This window comes from Anomaloglossus baeobatrachus, chromosome 11 (genome assembly GCF_048569485.1).
Source record: "Anomaloglossus baeobatrachus isolate aAnoBae1 chromosome 11, aAnoBae1.hap1, whole genome shotgun sequence".
NCBI classification, from domain to species: domain Eukaryota; kingdom Metazoa; phylum Chordata; class Amphibia; order Anura; family Aromobatidae; genus Anomaloglossus; species Anomaloglossus baeobatrachus.
Window position 1 is genome coordinate 162375 of NC_134363.1, and position 25187 is coordinate 187561.

The window sequence follows — 25187 nt, forward strand, 5'->3', positions numbered from 1 at the left end:
GCTCCAGTAAAATTGGGATGCTTCCCTCAGCACAGTGTGGTTTCCCGAGAGCAAGTCTGTTCGCACAAGATCACGCTGTGACAGACGATTCTGTGTAATTACCCAAGGTGAAGTCCCACCCAGTATAAAGATACACCCACTGAGAATGCTGTGGGAACCACCCTGTCGGTGAAGGCATATAAATTAGCATATTGGGTGCCCCAAAGAAAACACCCAATATCTTGGCAACTATAGGATAAATTTATATATATATTAAAAAAAAAAAAAAAAGGCATATTCAGAAAAAAAGGTTTAATTAAGATTTAATGAACAACAAAAACAACCACTTTTGACCCCGAAATGTCTTCTCTAAGGGTGAAATGTCTTATTTTTTTAAGAACCGAAATAATAAAATGATCAAGCACATTTAAGAAAGTAACATACATTTACTTCACGAGAGAACAATTTGTTCTTTTTCTAAAAGAAAAGTGGATTTATGTTTGCATTAATAATTCATATCAAACAAGACTAATCCTGCTGTACATCGCACTGGATAGCGTCCTTCTCCTGCGGAGGCGCATCGTCCTCATGCAGAGGCGTATCTTCACGCTGGTTTTCTGCCTCCTCCTTGCAGCTGCTGATCTGTGATGTATTCGAGAGGCTGCTGTGGTCTTTAAGAATCGCCTTTAGTGTGGCCAGTGATGCATTTGTACGTATTCCCGTAGGATCAAAATGCGTCCGGGACACTAGAAACCCAGCTTCTAAGAGGTACTGGATGATTTTGTTCAATCTGTAATAAGAAAAAGGATAGATTTTGTGTGAGTAACATTTGGCGAAGGTGGTATCAGAGACTGACAAGGAACAGACAAGCTGACTTCCACAATATTACAATAGGAGGCATGAACCCGAAAGAAGAACTTACTTTGGTATGTTCAGGCCTCCAATAGCATGCCTGTGAATGCTGTAATAAAATGGAGGGTGCTCCACCCGGACTTCACTCTTCTGTCGTTTAGTAGGAGGTGTGTTCACATCTTGAGATTTTCTTTTCCCTAAAGAGAAATAAATTAAATGCAACGAATGTAAAGTAGGTCTGCCATAACATTAAGGTCACACAGGGCAGCCATAAGCAGCCAAAAGTGGCAAATACAATTCGGCCCCCTGCACCCTTACCCTAAAATGATCCACTGACAGGAGCAGCGGGTAAGACTTACCATCTCTGTCAAGGGGTGAAATATATGAAGCAGCAAGTGAACAGTCAGTTTTTAGAGTTAAGGGCGCTTCTCACGCAGTGACCTTGCTAGCGATGTCGCTCGTGAAAGCACCCGCCCCCGTCGTTTGTGCGTCACGGGCTAATCGCTGCCCGTGGCGCACAATGTCGCTAGTACCCGTCACACATACTTACCTTCCTAGCGACATTGCTGTGGCCGGCAAACAGCCTCTTTTCTAAGGGGGCGGTTCGTGCGGCATCACACGGCAGGCGTCCAATAGAAGTGGAGGGGCGGAGAGCAGCCGCATTAACGTCACTCCCACCTCGTTGCCGGAGGACGCAGGTACGGTGTTGTTCGTCGTTCCTGTAGTGTCACACGTAGTGATGTGTGCTGCCTCAGGAACGACGAACAACCTGCGTCCAAAAGCAGCAACGATATTTTGGAAATTGACGACGTGTCAACAATCAACGATTTGGTAAGTATTTTGCATCGTTAGCGGTCGCTGGTACGTGTCACACGCAACGACGACGCTAACGAGGTCGGATGTGCGTCACGAATTTCTTGACCCCGACGACATCTCGTTAGTAATGTCGTTGCGTGTAACAGGGCTTTTAATGTGCTGAATGTAGGAAAAGAAGGGAATTTTGTTACTTACCGTAAATTCCTTTTCTTCTAGCTCCTATTGGGAGACCCAGACGATTGGGTGTATAGCTACTGCCTCCGGAGGCCACACAAAGCATTACACTAAAAAGTGTAAGGCCCCTCCCCTTCTGGCTATACACCCCCAGTGGGATCACTGGCTCACCAGTTTTAGTGCAAAAGCAAGAAGGAGGAAAGCCAATAACTGGTTAAACAAATTCACTCCGAGTAACATCGGAGAACTGAAAAACCGTTCAACATGAACAACATGTGTACCCGAAAAAACCCAAAAATCCCGAAGGACAACAGGGCGGGTGCTGGGTCTCCCAATAGGAGCTAGAAGAAAAGGAATTTACGGTAAGTAACAAAATTCCCTTCTTCTTCGTCGCTCCATTGGGAGACCCAGACGATTGGGACGTCCAAAAGCTGTCCCTGGGTGGGTAAAGTAATACCTCAAGTTAGAGCTGCAAAACAGCTCTCCCCTACGAGGAGGCAACCGCCGCCTGCAGGACTCTTCTACCTAGGCTGGCGTCTGCCGAAGCATAGGTATGCACCTGATAATGTTTGGTGAAAGTGTGCAGACTCGACCAGGTAGCTGCCTGGCACACCTGTTGAGCCGTAGCCTGGTGTCGTAATGCCCAGGACGCACCCACGGCTCTGGTAGAATGGGCCTTCAGCCCTGATGGAACCGGAAGCCCAGCAGAACGGTAGGCTTCAAGAATTGGTTCTTTGATCCATCGAGCCAGGGTGGCTTTGGAAGCCTGCGACCCTTTGCGCTTACCAGCGACAAGGACAAAGAGTGCATCGGAACGGCGCAGGGGCGCCGTGCGGGAAATGTAGATTCTGAGTGCTCTCACCAGATCTAACAAATGTAAATTCATCTCATACCGATGAACTGCATGAGGACAAAAAGAAGGCAAAGAGATATCCTGATTAAGATGAAAAGAGGATACCACCTTCGGGAGAAACTCCTGAATGGGGCGCAGCACTACCTTGTCCTGGTGGAAGACCAGGAAAGGAGCCTTGGATGACAGCGCTGCTAGCTCAGACACTCTCCGAAGAGATGTGATCGCTACCAGTAAAGCCACTTTCTGTGATAGTCTAGAAAGTGAAACCTCCCTCAGAGGCTCGAAGGGCGGCTTCTGGAGGGCAACTAGTACCCTGTTCAGATCCCATGGATCTAACGGCCGCTTGTACGGGGGTACAATATGACAAACCCCCTGCAGGAACGTGCGCACCTTAGGAAGCCGTGCTAGACGCTTTTGAAAAAAGACGGATAGCGCCGAGACTTGCCCTTTAAGGGAGCCGAGCGACAAACCTTTTTCTAACCCAGATTGCAGGAAAGAAAGAAAGGTAGGCAATGCCAAAGGCCAGGGAGACACTCCCTGAGCAGAGCACCAGGATAAGAATATCTTCCACGTTCTGTGGTAGATCTTAGCGGACGTGGGCTTCCTAGCCTGTCTCATGGTGGCAACGACCCCTTGGGATAATCCTGAAGACCCTAGGATCCAGGACTCAATGGCCACACAGTCAGGTTCAGGGCCGCAGAATTCCGATGGAAAAACGGCCCTTGGGACAGTAAGTCTGGTCGGTCTGGTAGTGCCGACGGGTGGCCGACCGTGAGATGCCACAGATCCGGATACCACGCCCTCCTTGGCCAGTCTGGGGCGACGAGTATGACGCGGCTGTAGTCGGATCTGATCTTGCGTAGCACTCTGGGCAAGAGTGCGAGAGGTGGAAACACATAAGGGAGCCGGAACTGTGACCAATCTTGCACTAAGGCGTCTGCCGCCAGAGTTCTGTGATCGCGAGACCGTGCTATGAAGGTTGGGACCTTGTTGTTGTGCCTGGACGCCATTAGGTCGACGTCCGGCCTTCCCCAGCGGCTACAGATTTCCTGAAACACGTCCGGGTGAAGGGACCATTCCCCTGCGTCCATGCCCTGGCGGCTGAGGAAGTCTGCTTCCCAGTTTTCTACGCCGGGGATGTGAACTGCGGATACGGTGGAGGCCGTGGCTTCCACCCACGTCAGAATCCGCCGGACATCCTGGAAGGCTTGCCGACTGCGTGTCCCTCCTTGGTGATTGATGTATGTCACCGCTGTGGAGTTGTCCGACTGAATTCGGATCTGCTTTCCTTCCAGCCACTGCTGGAAGGCTAGTAGGGCAAGATACACTGCTCTGATTTCCAGAACATGGATCTGAAGGGTGGACTCCTGCTGAGTCCACGTACCCTGAGCCCTGTGGTGGAGAAAAACTGCTCCCCACCCTGACAGACTCGCGTCTGTCGTGACTACCGCCCAAGACGGTGGTAGGAAGGATCTTCCCTGTGATAATGAGGTGGGAAGAAGCCACCATTGCAGAGAGTCCTTCCGAAAAGGATACTTTCCTGTTCAGGGATGTTGACTTCCCGTCCAATTGGCGGAGAATGTCCCAATAAGAGGACGCAGATGAGACTGCGCAAACGGAACCGCCTCCATTGCCGCCACCATCCTCCCGAGGAAGTGCATGAGGCGTCTTAAGGAGTGCGACTGACCTTGACGGAGAGTCTGCACCCCAGTCTGTAGTGACCGCTGCTTGTCCAGCGGAAGCTTCACTAGCGCTGACAGGGTATGAAAACTCGATGCCAAGATACGTTAGTGATTGGGTCGGTGACAGGTTTGACTTTGAAAAGTCGAAGATCCACCCGAACGTCTGGAGAGTCTCCAGCGCAACATTCAGGCTGAGTTGGCATGCCTCTTGAGAGGGTGCCTTGACAAGTAGATCGTCCAAGTAAGGGATCACAGAGTGTCCCTGTGAGTGCAAGACTGCTACCACTGCCGCCATGACCTTGGTGAACACCCGTGGGGTTGTCGCCAGACCGAATGGCAGAGCTACGAACTGAAGATGGTCGTCTCCCATCACGAAACGTAGAAAACATTGGTGCTGTAGCAATCGGCACGTCGAGATAAGCATCTTTGATGTCTATTGATGCTAGGAAATATCCTTGAGACATTGAGGCAATGACGGAGCGGAGGGTTTCATCCGGAACCGCCTGGCCTCCACGTGCTTGTTGAGCAGTTTTAGGTCCAGAACGGAACGGAAAGAGCCATCCTTTTTTGGCACCACAACCAGATTGGAGGAAAACCGTGTCTTGTTCCTGAAGAGGAACAGGGAGTACCACTCCTTATGCCTGCAGAAGAGCATCGGCTCGGTGGGGAGGTGGGGACGTTCTGAAGAATCGAGTCGGAGGACGAGAACAGAACTCTGTCCTGTGCACGTGGGCACAATGTCCCTCACCCACCGGTCTGTGACCTGTGGCAGCTAAATGTCGCCAAAGGCGAGCGAGTCTGCCATCAACCGCGGATGCGGAGAGATGAGAGAGCTGAGAGTCATGAGGAGACCGCCTTGGTAGCGGTTCCTCCGGCTGCCTTCCTTGGGCGTGATTGAGCCCCCGGAAACTGAGCCCCTCTGAGGCTTTTCAGCTCTTCTGGGCGAGGACAATTGGGACCTGCCCGAGCTTGGGAAGGACCGAAACCTCGACTGTCCTTCCAGGACAGCATTATAGGGTAAGTCGCAATGCAGACATTGCGAGGTTACGGACGCCCCTGCGGCACAAATGTACATATGCTCAAGACCAGCTGTGCAAGAACAGCTGAAAAACTTAGGGTGCCCATACGGCTGTAAATGCCGGAGCAACCGACACGCCGATAGCCTCATAGACAGATTTCAACCAGAGTCCATCTGTCTGGCATCTTTAAGTGAAGTCCCATCACCACTGCAACTATAGCTCTAGCCGCAAGCCTGGAGATTGGAGAATCCACCTTTGGACCCTGGGTCCCGCGCTTGACCACGTCAGGGGGAAAAGGATAACGTGTATCGTTAATACGTTTGGAGAAAACGCTTATCTGGTAAGCGTGGTGTTCCTGGACTGCTTCTCTGAAGTCAGCGTGGCCAGAAAAATACTCAATATACGTTTGAGCTACTGAAATGGGACTTCTCCTGCTGTGAAGCTGACTCCTCCGCTGGGGGAGCTGAGGGAGAAAGATCCAACATTCCATTGATGGACGCTATAGGATCATTCCTTATGGCGTCACCATCCGGTGTATCCGGATTGAGAGCGTTGTCAGGATCAAAGTCCTGATGAGCTACGTCTGCCTCATCATACAGAGAGCCTCCTGGGACCCCCCCCCCCGGAGCACCGATTTTATTCCCAATGAGGGTGGCCAGGGAGCAATGATCCAGATTGCCCATGGCCTGTCCGGACTGCAAGTCTCTATCCCATTGCAACTCCATCCCTGTCCTTGGACAGGGTTGACAGGTGGTTCCTTTGGCCACGTCTAGTAGAGACCCCGGCTGACCAAGTGCTCCAGGGGAGCATTGCACACCATGGGGTTCAGTGCCGTGGAACAGTATCACATGCAGTAAAAACAGCATCGAAAGCCTGTGTTGCTTATATGCTGCCGCCGACTAGCCATCTAGGACATAGAGCCAATAATGGCGACCGTACAATGCAATGTATAGCATACAAGCATAAAGTACAATGAACACTGCAGCACATGCAATACAAGCAGCATAGAAGCCTGTGCCTTGGCACCCCTGCTTTTCTGCCGCTGTAGACTAGCCATCTAGGGGAAGATACAGTGCAATGTATAGCATACAAGCATAAGTACAAATGAACGCTGCAACCCCTGCAATACAAGCAGCATAGAAAAAACCTGTGCCTCAGCACCCTTGCTTTTCTGCTGCTGTAGTCTAGTCATTCTAGGCGAAAATAGCCCAGACTAGCGACCGTACAGTGCAGTGTATAGCATACAAGCATAAATACACATGAACACTTCAGTACGTGCAATACAAGCAGCATAGAAAGCCTGTGCCTTAGCACCCCTGCTTTCCTGCTGCTGATGTGTCGCCATCTAAGAGGGCATATAGCCAAAGATAGCGATCTATGCAGTGTAAGCATAAAAATACAAATGGACAACTGCGGTATTTAGTGGGGTCAGCACTTCAGGTGCCGCTTACCGCCCGCCTATAAGCGGGTGTGTGGTCGCCCTAGTCCTGTGCCTGGTTGCCCAGAGTCCGATCTCTCAGCTCGGACTGCAGGAATGGCTGCCGGCGTCTTCTCCAGCTCGTGTGAGTAGGGGCGGGCCGTGGGCGTGCCCCCAAGTCAGAGCGGGAAACCGGCGTCCCACAGTGTCCAGTGAGAGGGCTGGAGCATGTAAATAAGGCTCCAGCCCTCGGCGCTGCTGATTGTACAGCGTCTCTCCCCTACCCTGATTGACAGGGTGGGGGCGGGAACGAAGCGGAGCTAGGCCGCAAAAGCCGGGGACTGGATTTATAAGCGCCGCCGCCGTAAAAGCGCGGTCGGCGCTGAGTCCCCGGCGCACTACAAGTCCCAGCCGCGCCGCCGCTCCCGAGCGTCCGGCGCGGTAGTTCCCCATACATAAAGTCACTCAGCTAGGCTGCAGTGACTGTAACCCTTTACTGTCCCCGGCGCACTAGCACACCCAGCAAGTCTGGAGTGTGCTGTGCCTGTGTGTACGGGGACACAGAGTACCTGAATGGTGCAGGGCCTTGTCCCTGAACGGCACTCCCGCTCCACATCCAGCAGGTTCAATGGGTCTGTGGATGGAGCCCGGCCTCAGGGCTTTGGGGCCGGTAAGATCCTACTTCCTCAGAGCCCCTCAGGGGGATGTGGAAGGAAAACAGCATGTGGGCTCCAGCCTCCGTACCAGCAATAGGTACCTCAACCTTACAAACCACCAGCGGGGTGAGAAGGGAGCATGCTGGGGGCCCTATATGGGCCCACTTTTCTTCCATCCGACATAGTCAGCAGCTACTGCTGACTAAACAGTGGAGCTATGCGTGGATGTCTGACCTCCTTCGCACAAAGCAGAAAACTGGTGAGCCAGTGATCCCACTGGGGGTGTATAGCCAGAAGGGGAGGGGCCTTACACTTTTTAGTGTAATGCTTTGTGTGGCCTCCGGAGGCAGTAGCTATACACCCAATCGTCTGGGTCTCCCAATGGAGCGACGAAGAAATTGGCAATTGGAAGCATCTGAGTAACTGACAGGCCAAAAAGAGCAACTTTGCAATTTACCTCTTAAAAACCCAGTCTAGTCTTAATAACGGAGGGATTCTTAGTGCTAACGTTTACAGTTCAATGCCAAAAGTTACTCGCCAACTCAGGAGGTGGCCAGTTTCGTAGGCAAGGAGCACAGACACATGCAAACAGTTCGCTATACAGCTTGTAAGAGCTTCTCTAAAGCGGACCGCATTGCTGGATCCAGCCAGCTTCAGTGCCAGGTACTGCTCCGGTACTGAAGAGCCAAACCTAGCAGTATCGGAAAGGACAGGTCCATGCTGCCGGTCCGAAATGTCAATCTTCAGGAGCGAACCGCCTCCTGGCAACCCAGAGAGCAAAGCGGACTCTGAAGATGGAATCTTGATAGAAACCCTTTAACATTGGACACCACCTGCACTATATTAGGTACAAGGATTTAATGTTCTGTCTAATGGGTGTATATGCGGACTAATATCATGCTTGATGTATGGTATTCACTACAGGGCGGAAATAAGGTCACAGGTCGCCATCCATATCAGGATCACAAGCATTTTTCTAGCTCATCAATGAGTATTCAGCGCTTATTGCTTATTAAATCCATTCTTCTAAAATGTTGACCCAAACTAGTCTCTATAAGCCTAGTATACCGCTATATTCATGCTATATTAGAGGTATTTTACACGTTATTCAGATCTCTCACTGGAGTGGAAGACACACATTGCCTATAGGGTGGGGAAGCACCTTACAATGCTATACTTCAGGGATCAGCAACCTGGAGCACTCGTTCAGTTGTAAAACTATAACTCCCAGCATTCCCTGACAGCAACAGGCTACCATGTTATGTTGGGACCTGTAGTTCTATAGCAGCTAGAGTGCAAAAAGTTACTTATTCCTGCCATACTGCAAGAAACAGGAGCTGTCGGGGATAAGGACCCGAGTCACCCTCCCAGGGACAACAACTCTCAGCAATCCAGGATATGACTAACCAATCAAAACATCCAAACCAAATGGATTTTTTTGATCTAGGAGACAAGCTGGAATATTGTAAGCGACATACCTGAAACTGCTGGTATCTCTCCTTCCGGTACTTTAATAACGATGCCACCTTCTTCGGCTACAAAGCAATAGATATCTTTAGAAAGCATTATATCCGTGGCACAATGGAGCCAATTTACTTAATCTGACTGCTACAGTTAAGGGCTGATGTTTGCAGAGAAAAATGGGCAGTTACCATCATTCAGCATATAATGGACGACCGAGCTAAAGGAGCATTTAGACCGGCACAAATTTCTACCCATAGGAACGTTGATCATCTAAATGAAGGGAATTTTGTTACTTACCGTAAATTCCTTTTCTTCTAGCTCTTATTGGGAGACCCAGACGATTGGGGTATAGCTACTGCCCTCCGGAGGCCACACAAAGCACTACACTAAAAAGTGCAAGGCCCCTCCCCTTCTGGCTATACCCCCCCGTGGTATCACGGGTTCTCCAGTTTTAGTGCCAAAGCAAGAAGGAGGAAGCCAATAACTGGTTTAAACAAATTAACTCCGAATAACGTCGGAGAACTGAAAAACCGTTCAACATGAACAACATGTGTACCCGCAAACAACAAAACAATCCCGAAGGACAACAGGGCGGGTGCTGGGTCTCCCAATAAGAGCTAGAAGAAAAGGAATTTACGGTAAGTAACAAAATTCCCTTCTTCTTCAGCGCTCTATTGGGAGACCCAGACGATTGGGACGTCCAAAAGCTGTCCCTGGGTGGGTAAAGAGATACCTCATGTTAGAGCTGCAAAACAGCCCTCCCCTACGGGGGTGTCACTGCCACCTGCAGGACTCTTCTACCTAAGCTGGCATCCGCCGAAGCATAGGTATGCACCTGATAATGCTTGGTGAAAGTGTGCAGACTCGACCAGGTAGCTGCCTGGCACACTTGTTGAGCCGAAGCCCGGTGTCGTAATGCCCAGGACGCACCCACGGCTCTGGTTGAGTGGGCTTTTAACCCTGAAGGAACCGGAAGCCCCGCAGAACGGTAGACCTCTAGAATTGGTTCTTTGATCCATCGAGCCAGGGTGGCTTTAGAAGCCTGCAACCCCTTGCGCGGACCAGCGACAAGGACAAAAAATGCATCGGAACGGCGCATGGGCGCCGTGCGGGAAATGTAGATTCTGAGTGCTCTCACCAGATCTAGCAAACGTAAGTCCTTTTCATACCGGTGAACCGGATGAGGACAAAAGGAAGGCAAGGATATATCCTGATTAAGATGAAACGAGGATACGACCTTAGGGAGAAACTCCGGAATGGGGCGCAGCACTACCTTGTCCTGGTGGAACACCAGGAAGGGAGCCTTGGATGACAGAGCTGCCAGCTCCGACACTCGCCGAAACGATGTGATCGCAACAAGAAACGCCACTTTCTGTGACAGGCGAGAAAAGGAAACTTCCTTCAGAGGCTCGAAAGGCGGCTTCTGGAGAGCAACTAGTACCCTGTTCAGATCCCATGGATCTAACGGCCGCCTGTACGGGGGCACAATATGACAGACCCCCTGCAGGAACGTGCGCGCCTTAGGAAGACGTGCTAGATGCTTCTGAAAAAACACGGATAGTGCCGAGACTTGCCCTTTAAGGGAGCTGAGCGACAAGCCCTTTTCCAACCCCGATTGCAGGAAGGAAAGAAAGGTGGGCAATGCAAATGGCCAAGGGGATACTCTCTGTGCAGAGCACCAGGATAAGAAAATCTTCCACGTTCTGTGGTAGATCTTAGCAGACGTTGACTTCCTAGCTTGTCTCATTGTGGCTACGACTCCTTGAGATAATCCTGCGGACGCTAGGATCCAGGACTCAATGGCCACACAGTCAGGTTCAGGGCCGCAGAATTCTGATGGAAAAAACGGCCCTTGGGACAGTAAGTCTGGTCGGTCTGGCAGTGACCACGGTCGACCGACCGTGAGATGCCACAGATCCGGATACCACGATCTCCTCGGCCAGTCCGGGGCGACGAGTATGACGCGGCTGCAATCGGATCTGATTTTTGCGCAGTCCTCTGGGCAAGAGTGCCAGAGGTGGAAACACATATGTGAGCCGGAACTGCGACCAATCTTGCACTAAGGCGTCTGCCGCCAGAGCTCTGTGATCGCGCGATCGTGCCAGAAATGCCGGGACCTTGTTGGTGTGCCGAGACGCCATTAGGTCGACGTCCGGCACCCCCCAGCGGCAACAGATTTCCTGAAACACGTCCGGGTGAAGGGACCATTCCCCCGCGTCCATACCCTGGCGACTGAGGAAGTCTGCTTCCCAGTTTTCTACGCCCGGGATGTGAACTGCGGATATGGTGGATGCTGTGTCCTCCACCCACATGAGGATTCGCCGGACTTCCTGGAAGGCTTGCTGACTGCGCGTCCCTTCTTGGTGGTTGATGTATGCCACCGCTGTGGAGATGTCCGACTGGATTCGGATCTGCTCTCTTTCTAGCCACTTCTGGAAAGCTAGTAGGGTAAGATACCCTGCCCCGATTTCCAGAACATTGATCTGAAGGGTGGACTCCTGCTGAGTCCACGTCCCCTGAGCCATGTGGCGGAGACAAACTGCTCCCCACCCTGACAGACTCGTATCTGTCGTGACCACTATGAGGTGGGAATAAGCCACTATTGCAGATAGTCCTCGGCCGTCTGGGAAAGGGAGACTTTCCTGTCCAGGGAGGTTGACTGCCCGTTCCATTGGCGGAGAATGTCCCATTGCAGTTGGCGCAGATGAAAATGCGCAAGGGAACTGCCTCGATGGCTGCCACCATCTTCCTTAGGAAGTGTATGAGACGCCTTAAGGGGTGCGACTGGCCTTGAAGGAAAGACTGCACCTCTGTCTGCAGTGAACGCTGCTTGTTCAGCGGAAGCTTCACTATTGCTGATAGAGTATGAAACTCCATGCCGAGATACGTTAGTGATTGAGTCGGAGACAGATTTGACCTTGCCAAATTGATGATCCACCCGAAAGTCTGGAGAGTCTCCAGCGTAACATTCAGGCTGCGTTGGCATGTCTCGAGGGAGGGTGCTTTGACGAGTAGATCGTCCAAGTACGGGATCACCGGGTGTCCCTGAGAGTGCAAGACTGCTACCACTGCTGCCATGACCTTGGTGAACACCCGTAGGGCTGTCGCCAGACTGAATGGCAGAGCTACGAACTGAAGATGTTCGTCTCCTATCACAAAACGTAGAAAACGTTGGTGTTCCGTAGCAATTGGCACGTGGAGATAGTCATCTTTGATGTCTGTTGAGGCAAGGAAGTCTCCTCGAGACATTGAGGCAATGACGGATCGGAGGGATCCCATCCGGAACCGCCTGGCGTTCGCATGCTCGTTGAGCAGTTTCAGGACCAGAACAGGACGGAAGGAACCGTCCTTTTTTGGAGCCACAAAGAGATTGGAGTACAAACCCTCGCCCTCGTTCCTGAGGGGGGACAGGGATCACCACTCCTTCTGCTCTTAGAGCGTCCACCGCCTGCAGCAGGGCATCTGCTCGGTGGGGGGTGGGGCCGTTCTGAAGAATGGAGTCGGAGGACGAGAACAGAACACTGTCCTGTGCACGTGAGCACAATGTCCGTCACCCACCGGTCTGTGACCTGTGGCAGCTAAACGTCGCCAAAGGCGGGGGAGTCTGCCATCAACCGCGGATGCGGAGAGAGAGAGAGAGAGCTGAGAGTCCTGAGGAGGCCGCCTTGGTAGCGGTTCCTCCGACTGCCTTCCTTGGGCGTGATTGAGCCCGGCCGGAATCTGAGCCCGTCTAAGGTTTTGTAGCCCTTTTGCACGAGGACAATTGGGACCTGCCGGAGCTTGGGAAGGACCGAAACCTCGACTGTACTTTTAGGACAGTATAAACAGTGTAAGTCGCAGTGCAGACATTGCGGGGTTACGGACGCCTCTGCGGTACAGATGTCCCTGTGCTCAAGGCCAGCTGCGCAAGAACAGCTGAAAAGGTTAGGTTGCCTATACGGCTGTGGATGCCGGAGCAACCGACACGCCGATAGCTTCCTAGACAGATTTCAACCAGAGTCCATCTGTCTGTGAATGGCATCTTTAAGTGAAGCCCCATCTCCAGTGCAACTATGGCTCTAGATGCAAGCCTGGAGATTGGAGAATCCACCTTTGGACCCTGGGTCCAGCGCTGACCACGTCAGGGGAAAAGGGATAACGTGTATCCTAAAAAACGTTTGGAGAAGACGCTTATCTGGTAAGCGTGGTGTTCCTGGACTGCTTCTCTGAAGTCAGCGTGGCCAGAAAAATACTCAATATCTGTGTGAGATACTGAAAAAGGACTTCTCCTGTTCGTCTCCTATCTCCACTGGGGGAGCTGAGGGAGAAAGATCCAACCTTCCATTGATGGACGGTATAGGATCATTCCGTATGGCGTTACCACCCGGTGTATCCGGATTGAGAGCGATGTCAGGATCAAAGCCCTGAAGAGCTGCCTTTTGGTCAAGTAGATTGCCCATGGCCTGTCTGGACTGCAAGTCTCTATATTATGACTACTCCGTCCCTGTCCATGGACAGGGTTGACAGGTGGTTTCTTTGGCCACGACTAGTAGAGACCCCGGCAGACGAAGTGCTAGAGACCCCGGCAGACGACGTGCTACAGGGGAGCAGGCACACAATGGGACGGTGTCATGAACAGCATCCCATGTAGTAAAAACAGCACTGAAAATCTGTGTTGCTTTTTTGCCGCTGCCGACTAGCTATCTAAAAGTATATAGCCAAGATTGGTGACCGTACAGTGCAATGTATAGCATACAGGCATAAAGTACAAATGACCACTGCAGCACAAGCAATACAAGCAGCATAGAAGCCTGTGCCCTGGCACCCCTGCTCTTCTGCTGCTGTATACTAGTCATCTAGGGGAATATAGCCCAGAAGAGTGACCCTACAGTGCAATGTATAGCATACAAGCACAAGTACAAAAGAACACTGCAGCACATGCAATACAAGCAGCATAGAAGCCTGTGCCCTGGCACCCCAGCTCTTCTGCTGCTGTAGACTGGTCATCCAGGGGAATATAGCCCAGAAGAGTGACCATACAGTGCAATGTATAGCATACAAGCACAAATACAAATGCACACTGCAGCCCATGCAATACAAGCAGCATAGAAAAAAACCTGTGCCCCAGCACCCTTGGTTTTCTGCTGCTGTAGTCTAGCCATTCCAGGAGAATATAGCTAAGACTAGCGACTGTACAGTGCAATGTATAGCATATAAGCATAAACACAAATGAACACCTCAGTCGTGCAATACAAGCAGACTAGAAAGCCTGTGCCTTAGCACACCTGCTTTCCTGCTGCTGATGTGTCGCTCCCCAAGCTGGCATATAGCGACCTATGCAGTTAAAAACAACACATGTACACACTGCATATATATTGTGGTCAGCACTATGTGTGCCGCTTACCGCCCGCCTATAAGCGGGTGTATGGCCGCCACCGTCCTGCCTGGTTGCCGAAAGTCCGAGCTCGGACTGCAGTAATGGCTGCCGGCTTCTTCCCCAGCTCGTGTGAGGAGGGGCGGGCCGTGGGCGTGCCCCAAGGCAGAGCGGGAATCCGGCGTCCGACAGTGTGCAGTGAGAGGGCTGGAGCATGTAAATAAGGCTCCAGCCCTCGGCGCTGCTGATTGCTCAGCGCCTGTCCCCTTCCCTGAGTGACAGGGAGGGGGCGGGAACGAAGCGGCACTAGGCCGCAGAAGCCGGGGACTGGATTTATAAGCGCCGCCGCCGTAAAAGCGCGGTCGGCGCCCAGTCCCTGGCGAACTACAAGTCCCAGCCGCGCCGCCGCTCCCGGAGCGTCCGGCGCGGTAGTTCCCAAAACACAAAGTCACTCAGCAAAGCTGCAGTGACTGTAACCCATTACTGTCCCCGGCGCACTAGCACACCCAGCAAGTCTGGAGTGTGCTGTGTCCGTGTGACCGGGGACACAGAGTACCTGTAATGGTGCAGGGCCATGTCCCTGAACGGTACTCCAGCTCCGTATCCAGCAGGTTCAAATGGGTCTGTGGATGGAGCCCGGCGTCAGAGCTTTGAGGCCGGTAGGATCCCACTTCCTCAGAGCCCCCCAGGGGGATGTGGAAGGAAAGCAGCATGTGGGCTCCAGCCCCTGTACCAGCAATAGGTACCTCAACCTTACAACACCATCCACGGGTGAGAAGGGAGCATGCTGGGGGCCCTATATGGGCCCTCTTTTCTTCCATCCGAAATAGTCAGCAGCTACTGCTGACTAAAATCTGTGGAGCCATGCGTGGATGTCTGACCTCCTTCGCACAAAGCTTGAAAACTGGAGAACCCGTGATACCACGGGGGGGTATAGCCAGAAGGGGAGGGGCCTTGCACTTTTTAGTGTAGTGCTTTGTGTGGCCTCCGGAGGGCAGTAGCTATACCCCAATCGTCTGGGTCTCCCAATAGAGCGCTGAAGAAAACAAGCTGACTGGCGCCCGTTTAAACAGATACAAACTATATGGAGGACACAACAATCAGCGGTACATCTCGAGTACAATCTTTGACATTGATGATTTTATAGCAAAGTAAACAATTGAATCAGCCGAGGACCGAGCGGCTCAATGATTGGAAAATAGCGATTTTTGTGTATACTTGTTCAGCATTTGATCGTCCTGTGTGAACAGGCATTAAACCAGAGTAGAAAGCGCTGTCTGGTTGTTAGTAGAATGGTTCTATGGACTATAGAGAAGGGGGGCGTCTTCTTGCAAAATTATCTTAGCAAGATTTCCTATTTCAGCCATTCATAGTAAAAATGGAAGCAACAAATGGGCAACTTGGGCTGTGCTATGCCATTTCCGTAACTAACGTAGAAATGAATAAGAGATATGGAAACATTGTAGCCCAGATCACTGCACTGATTCTATAGTCGTACGGTAACCACCTGTCGCTGTGATATATAGGAAGATCTTCCCATCATGGCCATGAATGACTGAGATGGGAATACCTCCGGGATACAAGTATGGCAAGAATACACACTACAATAAAATGCTTGTTGATTGGTCATCATTTGTGGAATACGATTATTCCTCGCACTGAAGAAGTGGCAAACGAGGCGCCTCTAAACACATTTATGATATTATGTCTTCAAAGTGCATACACCCCTTGTTATTTCTAAAGATAAGACCTGGCAAAAACAAAGAAATGTATCTCTGCAGCTTTATCCAGGAAAAAAACACAACAGAGAAACATCTTACTTTGATTTGGATTGCTTTGACTTGGATTGCTTTGATTTTGACTTTGAGTGACAGGGAGCTGTTTAGGAGTGGTGCATTCAGATTCACAAATCAGCGTCTTCAGTATGGCATATATGTCTACAATCCCTCGTGTCGTAGCTTCAAGCAGCATTCTTTTCAAGAACCCAGTGTTAAATAAGGGACCGGACCTGGAAACATAAAGGTAACAACTGGGAAAAGCTTGCAAATAAACGGCAGAGAGTCAAAGGAGCAGATTATTGAAAGGGTTTGTGTGTTATCAGTGCTAACAATCAGTCAAACAAAAGTCAAAGTTCATCACCCTATGTAACTAAATCACTACTTAGTATAGTATGGCGGCATCTGAGCAAATTAAATATGGAAAAAAAACACCAGGGCCAGATGGCATTCACCCATGGATATTGAGGGAGTTGAGCTCAGTAATTGACAGAATTGACTGTATCTCATCTTCTCAGACTCTCTTGTAATAGGATTGGTGCTACAAGATTGGAGGATGGCTATGCAAGAATGTGGATGCAGGCAACTACTGTCCGGTAAGTCTGACATCAGTGCTATGCAAAATTTTTAAGAGCATTATAAGAGATGACATGCAAAAATATATTGCAGAGAATAATATAATAATGGACAACCGGCATGGATTCACGAAAGATAAGTCGTGTCTAACCAACACGCTGGGTGCAAATCTGGATATTGGTAATGCAGCTGATTTGATATCTGGACTTTACAAAGTTGGCCTTTTTTAGCTTAGACATAAGACGCCTCAGAAGAAATCTCATTTATAAGCATAAATGCATGCAAGGTCAATACAAAAGGACTGACACATGATTTATTCCTTTCAAAGACCTTGAAACGGACCAGGGTAAATGTATTACGTGTGGAGGAAAGGTCATTCTGGCAGCTAAATAGTAAAGGGTTCTTTAAAGTTAAAGCAGTCACAGTGGAATACTCGACCACAAGAGCTAGGAATGTAGCAATTTTATAACAGGGCTGGATGATTTTCTCACAGCAAATGTCATTGAGAGTAATAAATAATCTAGCGATCAGGAATGTATAAGGGCCTTTTCACACATCCGACTATTTGCCGGATTGGCGGATCTGGCACACTCCAGTACAGTGTGATACAGTACAATGGCAGCGCGACAAGCTGTCACATGCTGTCATGTGACCGGAGCATGTGACCTGGAAGTTGCCGCGCTGCCATTGTACTGTATCACACTGTACTGGAGTGCGCCGGATCCGCCGATCCGGCGAATAGTCGGATGTGTAAAACGGCCCTAACTGGTGGAGAAAGGCTGAACTTGATGGACCCAAGTCTTTTTTATTAACCCGTGATTTTTTTCCCTTTTTTTTTACTTTATACTCACAAACGTGTATTAAACGTATTGTATTGAGATTTTATGTGATATGACAACACTAAGTAACTAGTATTTGTGAAGTGTAAAGGAAATGATACCTGGTTTCTAAATAATTTTAAAAATATCATACTGAAAACTGACGTTCATTTGTATTCAACCCCCTGAATAAATACTTTGTAGGACCACCTTTCGCTACAACGGCTGCTGCAAGTCTTTTGGGGGATGACTACCAGCTTTTAGCATCTACAGGCTGAAAGTTTTGCCAATTCTGCTTAGCAAAAAAGAGAATTTTGTTTACTTACCGTAAATTCTTTTTCTTATAGTTCCGTATTGGGAGACCCAGACATTGGGTGTATAGCTTCTGCCTCCGGAGGACACACAAAGTACTACACTCAAAAGTGTAGCTCCTCCCTCTGAGCATATACACCCCCTGGATAACCAGATCTAGCCAGTTTAGTGCAAAAGCTGAAGGAGAATAGCCACCCACAAGTAAAGACAGAGCAAGAACCGGAACAACCGGAGCCTCTGTCTACAACAACAGCCGGTGATAACACGCGGAACAAGAAACTGCCAACAGGCAACAGGGAGGGTGCTGGGTCTCCCAATACGGAACTATAAGAAAAAGAATTTACGGTAAGTAAACAAAATTCTCTTTTTCTTTATCGTTCCTATGGGAGACCCAGACATTGGGACGTCTCAAAGCAGTCCATGGGTGGGAATAAACAGAAAACTGAGAAGTAGGCGGAGCCTAACTTCACAAATGGGCGACAGCCGCCTGAAGGATGCGTCTGCCCAAGCTCGCATCTGCCGAAGCATTAGCATGCACTTAGTAGTGCTTTGAAAAGGTATGCAGGCTAGTCCAAGTGGCAGCCTGACAGACCTGCTGAGCCGTAGCCTGGTGCCTGAAAGCCCAAGAGGCACCGACAGCTCTGGTCGAGTGTGCCTTGATCCCCGGCGGGGGAGGCACCTGAGTACACTGGTAGGCATCGGATATGGCCGACCTAATCCAACGAGCTAAGGTCGGCTTAGAAGCAGAGAGGCCCTTGCGCCGACCTGTGGTTAGCACAAAAAGAGAGGTGCACCGCCTAAGAACAGCGGTGCGAGACACATAGATCCGGAGCGCCCGCACCAGATCCAGAGTATGCAACGCTTTTTCAAAGAGATGAACAGGAGCCGGACAAAAGGAAGGCAGGGAAATGTCCTGGTTAAGGTGGAAAGGAGAAACCACCTTAGGGAGAAAATCCGGAGTCGGACGGAGAACCACCTTGTCTTGATGAAAAACCAAAAAAGGTGACTCCGAAGAGAGCGCTGCCAAATCAGAGACTCTCCTGAGGGAAGTTATGGCCACTAGAAAGACCACTTTCTGTGAAAGACGAGACAAAGAAACCTCCCTAAGAGGCTCAAAGGGGGGTTTCTGCAAGGCCGTGAGGACCAGATTGAGGTCCCAGGGATCCAAGGGCCGCTGGTAAGGCGGAATGATGTGAGACACGTGCTGCATGAAGGTGCGCACCTGAGCCAGCCGGGCGATACGCCGCTGGAACAGCACTGACAGAGCCGAGACTTGTCCCTTGAGGGAATTGAGGGATAGTCCTAGCTGCAGACCGGACTGTAGAAAGGACAGAAAGGTCGGCAAGGAAAAAGGTCAGGGAGCATGGCCGGAAGAGCGACACCAGGACAGGAAAATTCTCCAGGTCCTGTGATAGATTTTGGCCGAGGAAGACTTCCGAGCCCGAGTCATAGTGGAGATGACTTCAGGAGGAATACCAGAAGCCGTCAAGATCCAGGACTCAAGAGCCACGCTGTCAATCTGAGAGCCGCAGAATTGTGGCAGAAAAACGGACCTTGTGAGAGAAGGTCTGGACGGTCCGGAAGATGCCACGGCACCTCTACGGACAGATGGAGCAGGTCTGGGTACCAAGCTCGCCTGGGCCAGTCCGGTGCAATGAGGATGACCCGATGGACCTCCATTCTGATCTTGCGCAGAACTCTGGGCAAGAGAGCTAGAGGGGGAAACACGTAGGACAGACGAAACTGGGACCGATCTTGAACCAGAGCGTCCGCTGCAAAGGCCTGAGGATCGTGGGAGCGAGCCACGTAAACCGGAACCTTGTTGTTGTGCTGGGATGCCATTAGATCCACTTCCGGAGTGCCCCACTTGCGGCAGATTGACTGAAACACTGCCGGATGCAGGGACCACTCGCCATTGTCCACGGTTTGACGACTGAGATAATCTGCTTCCCAGTTTTCCACGCCTGGGATGTGGACTGCGGATATGGTGGACTTGGAGTCCTCCGTCCATTGAAGGATGCGTTGAACCTCCAACATTGCCAGGCGGCTGCGTGTCCCGCCCTGGTGATTGATGTAGGCAACCGCTGTTGCGTTGTCTGACTGGACTCGGATGTGCTTGCCCGCCAAAAGGTGGTGAAAGGCTAGGAGAGCCAGAAGCACAGCTCTGGTTTCCAGCACATTGATCGAGAGGGCTGACTCGGACGGAGTCCAAGTGCCCTGTGCTCGGTGGTGGAGACATACCGCTCCCCAGCCGGATAGACTGGCATCCGTGGTGAGGATCACCCAGGACGGGGCCAGGAAGGAGCGTCCCTGAGACAGAGAGAGGGGCCGAAGCCACCACTGAAGGGAGCCCCTGGTCTGTGGCGACAGAGCCACTAGCCTGTGCAAGGAGGAAGGCAGCTTGTCCCAACAGCGGAGAATGTCCAGCTGCAGAGGACGCAGATGGAACTGGGCAAAGGGAACAGCCTCCATTGACGCCTCCATTGACGCCACCATCTGACCCAGCACCTGCATCAGGTGCCTGATGGAATGACGGCGGGGCCTCAGCAGAGAGCGCACCGCCAGATGGAGGGACTGCTGCTTGACTAAGGGCAGCTTCACAAGTGCCGGCAGAGTCTCGAACTGCATCCCTAGGTACGTGAGCCTCTGGGTCGGAGTCAGAGTGGATTTGGGCAGATTGACAAGCCACCCGAATTGGGTTAGAGTGGCGAGAGTGAGCGAGACACTCCGCTGACAGTCCGCGCTGGATGAAGCCTTGACTAGAAGGTCGTCCAGGTAAGGAATCACTGCCAACCCCTGGAGGTGCAGAACCGCAACCACTGCTGCCATGACCTTGGTGAATACTCGAGGGGCCGTGGCTAACCCGAAGGGGAGAGCCACGAATTGGAAATGTTCCTCTCCAATTGCAAAACGTAGCCAACGCTGGTGTGAAACTGCAATTGGCACATGCAGATAAGCATCTCTGATGTCGATGGATGCCAGGAAATCTCCTTGGGTCATTGAGGCAATGACTGATCGCAGAGACTCCATGCGAAAATGCCGCACCTGAACATGCTTGTTGAGAAGCTTGAGATCCAGGATGGGCCGGAAGGAACCGTCCTTTTTGGGGACTAGGAAGAGATTTGAGTAGAAACCTCTGAACCGTTCCCGGGCGGGAACCGGTACAATTACTCCGTTGGCCTGCAAGGATGCCACGGCCTGAGAGAAGGCGGCGGCCTTGTAGCAAGGGGGAGTTGACAGAAAAAATCTGTTTGGCGGGCTGGAAGAGAATTCTATCCTGTAGCCGTGGGAGATGATATCCCGCACCCACTGATCGGAGACGTGTTGAAACCACACGTCGCCAAAGTGGGAGAGCCTGCCACCGACTAAGGACGTTGCTGGCGCGGCCAGATAGTCAAGAGGAGGCTGCCTTAGTGGCAGCAGCTCCTGCGGTCTTTTGTGGACGCGCCTTTGTGCGCCAGTTGGGTTTTTGGTCCTTGGCTGAGTTAGTGGACGAGGCCGAGGGCTTAGAGGATGACCAGTTGGAGGAACGAAAGGAACGAAACCTCGACTGGTTCCTACCCTGGGCAGGTTTCCTGGTTTTAGTTTGTGGCATGGAAGTACTCTTCCCGCCAGTAGCTTCCTTAATAATTTCATCCAGTTGCTCACCGAATAGCCTGGATCCAGCAAAAGGGAGCCCAGCAAGGTACTTCTTTGAAGAAGCATCTGCCTTCCACTCTCGAAGCCACAAGATCCTGCGGATAGCGTGGGAATTAGCCGAAGCCACCGCAGTGCGGTGAGAAGCCTCCAGCATGGCAGACATGGCATAGGATGAAAAAGCTGAAGCTTGGGAAGTTAAGGCAACCATTTCGGACATAGATTCCCTGGTGAGGGAATGCATCTCCTCTAGAGAAGCAGAGATGGCCTTGAGAGCCCACACTGTTGCAAAAGATGGGGAGAACGAGGCCCCAGCCGCCTCATATACAGATTTGGCCAGAAGGTCAACCTGGCGGTCAGTGGAATCCTTAAGAGAGGTGCCATCAGCCACTGATACAACGGTCCGGGCTGAGAGTCTAGACACCGGAGGGTCTACCTTTGGTGAATGAGCCCACTCCTTGACCACCTCAGGTGGAAAGGGAAAACGGTCATCAGAACCACGCTTTGGGAAGCGTTTGTCAGGACAGGCCCTAGGCTTGGTCACAGTGGCCTGAAAACTGGAGTGGTTAAAGAACACACTCCTTGTCCTCTTAGGCAAGGTAAACTGGTGCTTTTCTGCCAGAGAGGGTTGCTCCTCTGATACTGGCGGATTGAGGTCCAGTACAGAATTAATGGACGCAATCAAATCACTAACATCTGCGTCACTTTCGGACAGATCAATGGGGCACATGGAGGTAGCGTCCGAGCCCCCAGTAAAGGCATCCTCCTCGTCCTGCGAGTCAGCTCGTGAATCAGAGCCGCGGGACGAGGAAGGAGAGGGGACCCTGCGTCTCTTTTTAGGAGGACGGGGTCTGGGACCAGATGAAGAATCCTCTGTGAGCTCTGCTGAGAGAGCCCTAGCAGCAGAGGCGCCCTGAGAAGGGGGCTGATGCATGTTCAGCAAAGTCCGGGACAGCTGTCCCATGGAGTCGGCAAAAGACTGGGAGATTGACCTAGAGAAGGATTCTACCCAAGCCGGGGGTTCAGCCACCGGAGCCGGAGCAGCCGGAGGGACCACTGTGGGTGCGATTCCAGGCTGAGGCATTGTCAGGTTAGAGCAGGCATCACAATGTGGATATGTGCTCGGTTCAGGCAGCACGAGCTTACATGCAGTGCATATTGAGTACAGCCTTGCAGCCTTGCTCCTCGTGTGAGACATGCTGCTGAAGTGGGGGCTCTGAGCCAGAATGACCCCCAGAGAGTATATAAGAAGGTCCACAACTGGAGGTTGTGGCTTACCAGACCATTTGTGTGCCCTCCAGATCCCACAGCCCGGACCCCAAGCAGCTGCAGCCAGCGCTGATCCAGAGAAAAACGCTGAGAAAATGGCGCCGAAGCGAGGAGAGGGGGCGGGACCTGCTCTGAGAGCGGGATCTGGAGGGCCAAGGAGATTTACAGGGGAGGGGACATGTACTCAGAGAGGAGTGTCCCTCCCCTGTGCCGAACGGCCGCTGGGCGGAGCCGCACTGTCCCTCTGCATGATTGACATGCGAGGGCAGTGAAATCGAAAGTAGGCCTCCGGCGAAGCCGGGGCCTAAATTTAATCGATGCGGCCGGCGCGCAGGCACCATCGGCGCGGTTCTCAGGCGACAGCCAGAGAACCGGCCGGAAATGTCAGAAAAGGTACACAGCACACTCTCCCACCATAATAAAGTACCGGGACCCCCCGAATATAAACGTCTCAGGTACTTAGCTTGCTGAGACGCAGGGTTCCAAGTCCCTGGGGATGAGTGCTCCGTCCAGCAGGATCCTGAAGGGCTGCGGATGGAGACCGGTCTCCTGCAAAGCAAGGAGAACCGTGCTGGCTCCCACTTCAAGCCAGAGCCCGAGGGATGGTGAAGGAGCGCGGCATGTAAGGCTCCAGCCTTGTAAATCAACCTTAACAGCACCGCCGACACAGTGGGGTGAGAAGGGACATGCCGGGGGTCCAGGCTTGGACCCGCTTTTCTTTTCTTCAAAAACTTTCCAAAAATGAAAAATCAGATGAGAATGCATGTGTGGATGCATGCCTCCTGAACACAAAGCAATGAACTGGCTAGATCTGGTTATCCAGGGGGTGTATATGCTCAGAGGGAGGAGCTACACTTTTTAGTGTAGTACTTTGTGTGTCCTCCGGAGGCAGAAGCTATACACCCAATGTCTGGGTCTCCCATAGGAACGATGAAGGGAATTTTGTTACTTACCGTAAATTCCTTTTCTTCTAGCTCTTATTGGGAGACCCAGACGATTGGGGTATAGCTACTGCCCTCTGGAGGCCACACAAAGCACTACATTAAAAGTGCAAGGCCCCTCCCCCTCTGGCTATACCCCCCCGTGGTATCACGGGTTCTCCAGTTTTAGTGCCAAAGCAAGAAGGAGGAAGCCAATAACTGGTTTAAACAAATTAACTCCGAATAACATCGGAGAACTGAAAAACCGTTCAACATGAACAACATGTGTACCCGCAAACAACAAAAAAACATCCCGAAGGACAACAGGGCGGGTGCTGGGTCTCCCAATAAGAGCTAGAAGAAAAGGAATTTACGGTAAGTAACAAAATTCCCTTCTTCTTCAGCGCTCTATTGGGAGACCCAGACGATTGGGACGTCCAAAAGCTGTCCCTGGGTGGGTAAATAAATACCTCATGTTAGAGCTGCAAAACAGCCCTCCCCTACGGGGGTGTCACTGCCGCCTGCAGGACTCTTCTACCTAAGCTGGCATCCGCCGAAGCATAGGTATGCACCTGATAATGCTTGGTGAAAGTGTGCAGACTGGACCAGGTAGCTGCCTGGCACACCTGTTGAGCCGAAGCCTGGTGACGTAATGCCCAGGACGCACCCACAGCTCTGGTGGAGTGGGCTTTTAGCCCTGAAGGAACCGGAAGCCCCGCAGAACGGTAGGCCTCTAGAATTGGTTCTTTGATCCATCGAGCCAGGGTGGCTTTAGAAGCCTGCAACCCCTTGCGCGGACCAGCGACAAGGACGAAAAGTGCATCGGCACGGCGTATGGGCGCCGTGCGGGAAATGTAGATTCTGAGTGCTCTCACCAGATCTAGCAAACGTAAGGCCTTTTCATACCGGTGAACCGGATGAGGGCAAAAAGAAGGCAAGGAAATATCCTGATTAAGATGAAAAGAGGATACGACCTTAGGGAGAAACTCCGGAATGGGGCGCAGCACAACCTTGTCCTGGTGGAACACCAGGAAGGGAGCCTTAGATGACAGAGCTGCCAGCTCAGACACTCGCCGAAGCGATGTGATTGCAACAAGAAACGCCACTTTCTGCGACAGCCGAGAAAAGGAAACTTCCTTCAGAGGCTCGAAGGGCGGCTTCTGGAGAGCAACTAGTACCCTGTTCAGATCCCATGGATCTAACGGTCGCTTGTACGGGGGCACAATATGACAGACCCCCTGCAGGAACGTGCGCACCTTAGGAAGACGTGCTAGACGCTTCTGAAAAAACACGGATAGTGCCGAAACTTGCCCTTTAAGGGAGCTGAGCGACAAGCCCTTTTCTAACCCCGATTGCAGGAAGGAAAGAAACTTGGGCAATGCAAATGGCCAGGGAGACACTCCCTGAGCAGAGCACCAGGACAAGAAAATCTTCCACGTTCTGTGGTAGATCTTAGCCGAATTCGACTTTCTAGCTTGTCTCATTGTGGCAATGACTCCCTGAGATAATCCAGCAGATGCTAGGATCCAGGACTCAATGGCCACACAGTCAGGTTCAGGGCCGCAGAATTCTGATGGAAAAACGGCCCTTGGGACAGTAAGTCTGGTCGGTCTGGC

General features: G+C 51.5%; 1 protein-coding gene across 2 annotated transcripts in view; it reads right to left on the reverse strand.

Annotated features, from left to right (window-relative positions):
* Nucleotides 1-276: 276 nt before the first annotated feature.
* The window catches only part of TRMT1L (tRNA methyltransferase 1L), a 96759-nt gene continuing 71848 nt past the window's right edge, over nucleotides 277-25187 (reverse strand). For both annotated transcript variants that reach the window (XM_075328945.1, XM_075328946.1), the window contains 4 exons: nucleotides 16086-16273; nucleotides 8927-8983; nucleotides 902-1028; nucleotides 277-769 (listed from right to left, as the gene is read on the reverse strand). In XM_075328945.1, coding sequence (XP_075185060.1) covers nucleotides 508-769; nucleotides 902-1028; nucleotides 8927-8983; nucleotides 16086-16273 — 634 coding nt within the window. In that variant the 3' untranslated portion in view covers nucleotides 277-507. The remainder of the gene's footprint in view (nucleotides 770-901; nucleotides 1029-8926; nucleotides 8984-16085; nucleotides 16274-25187) is intronic.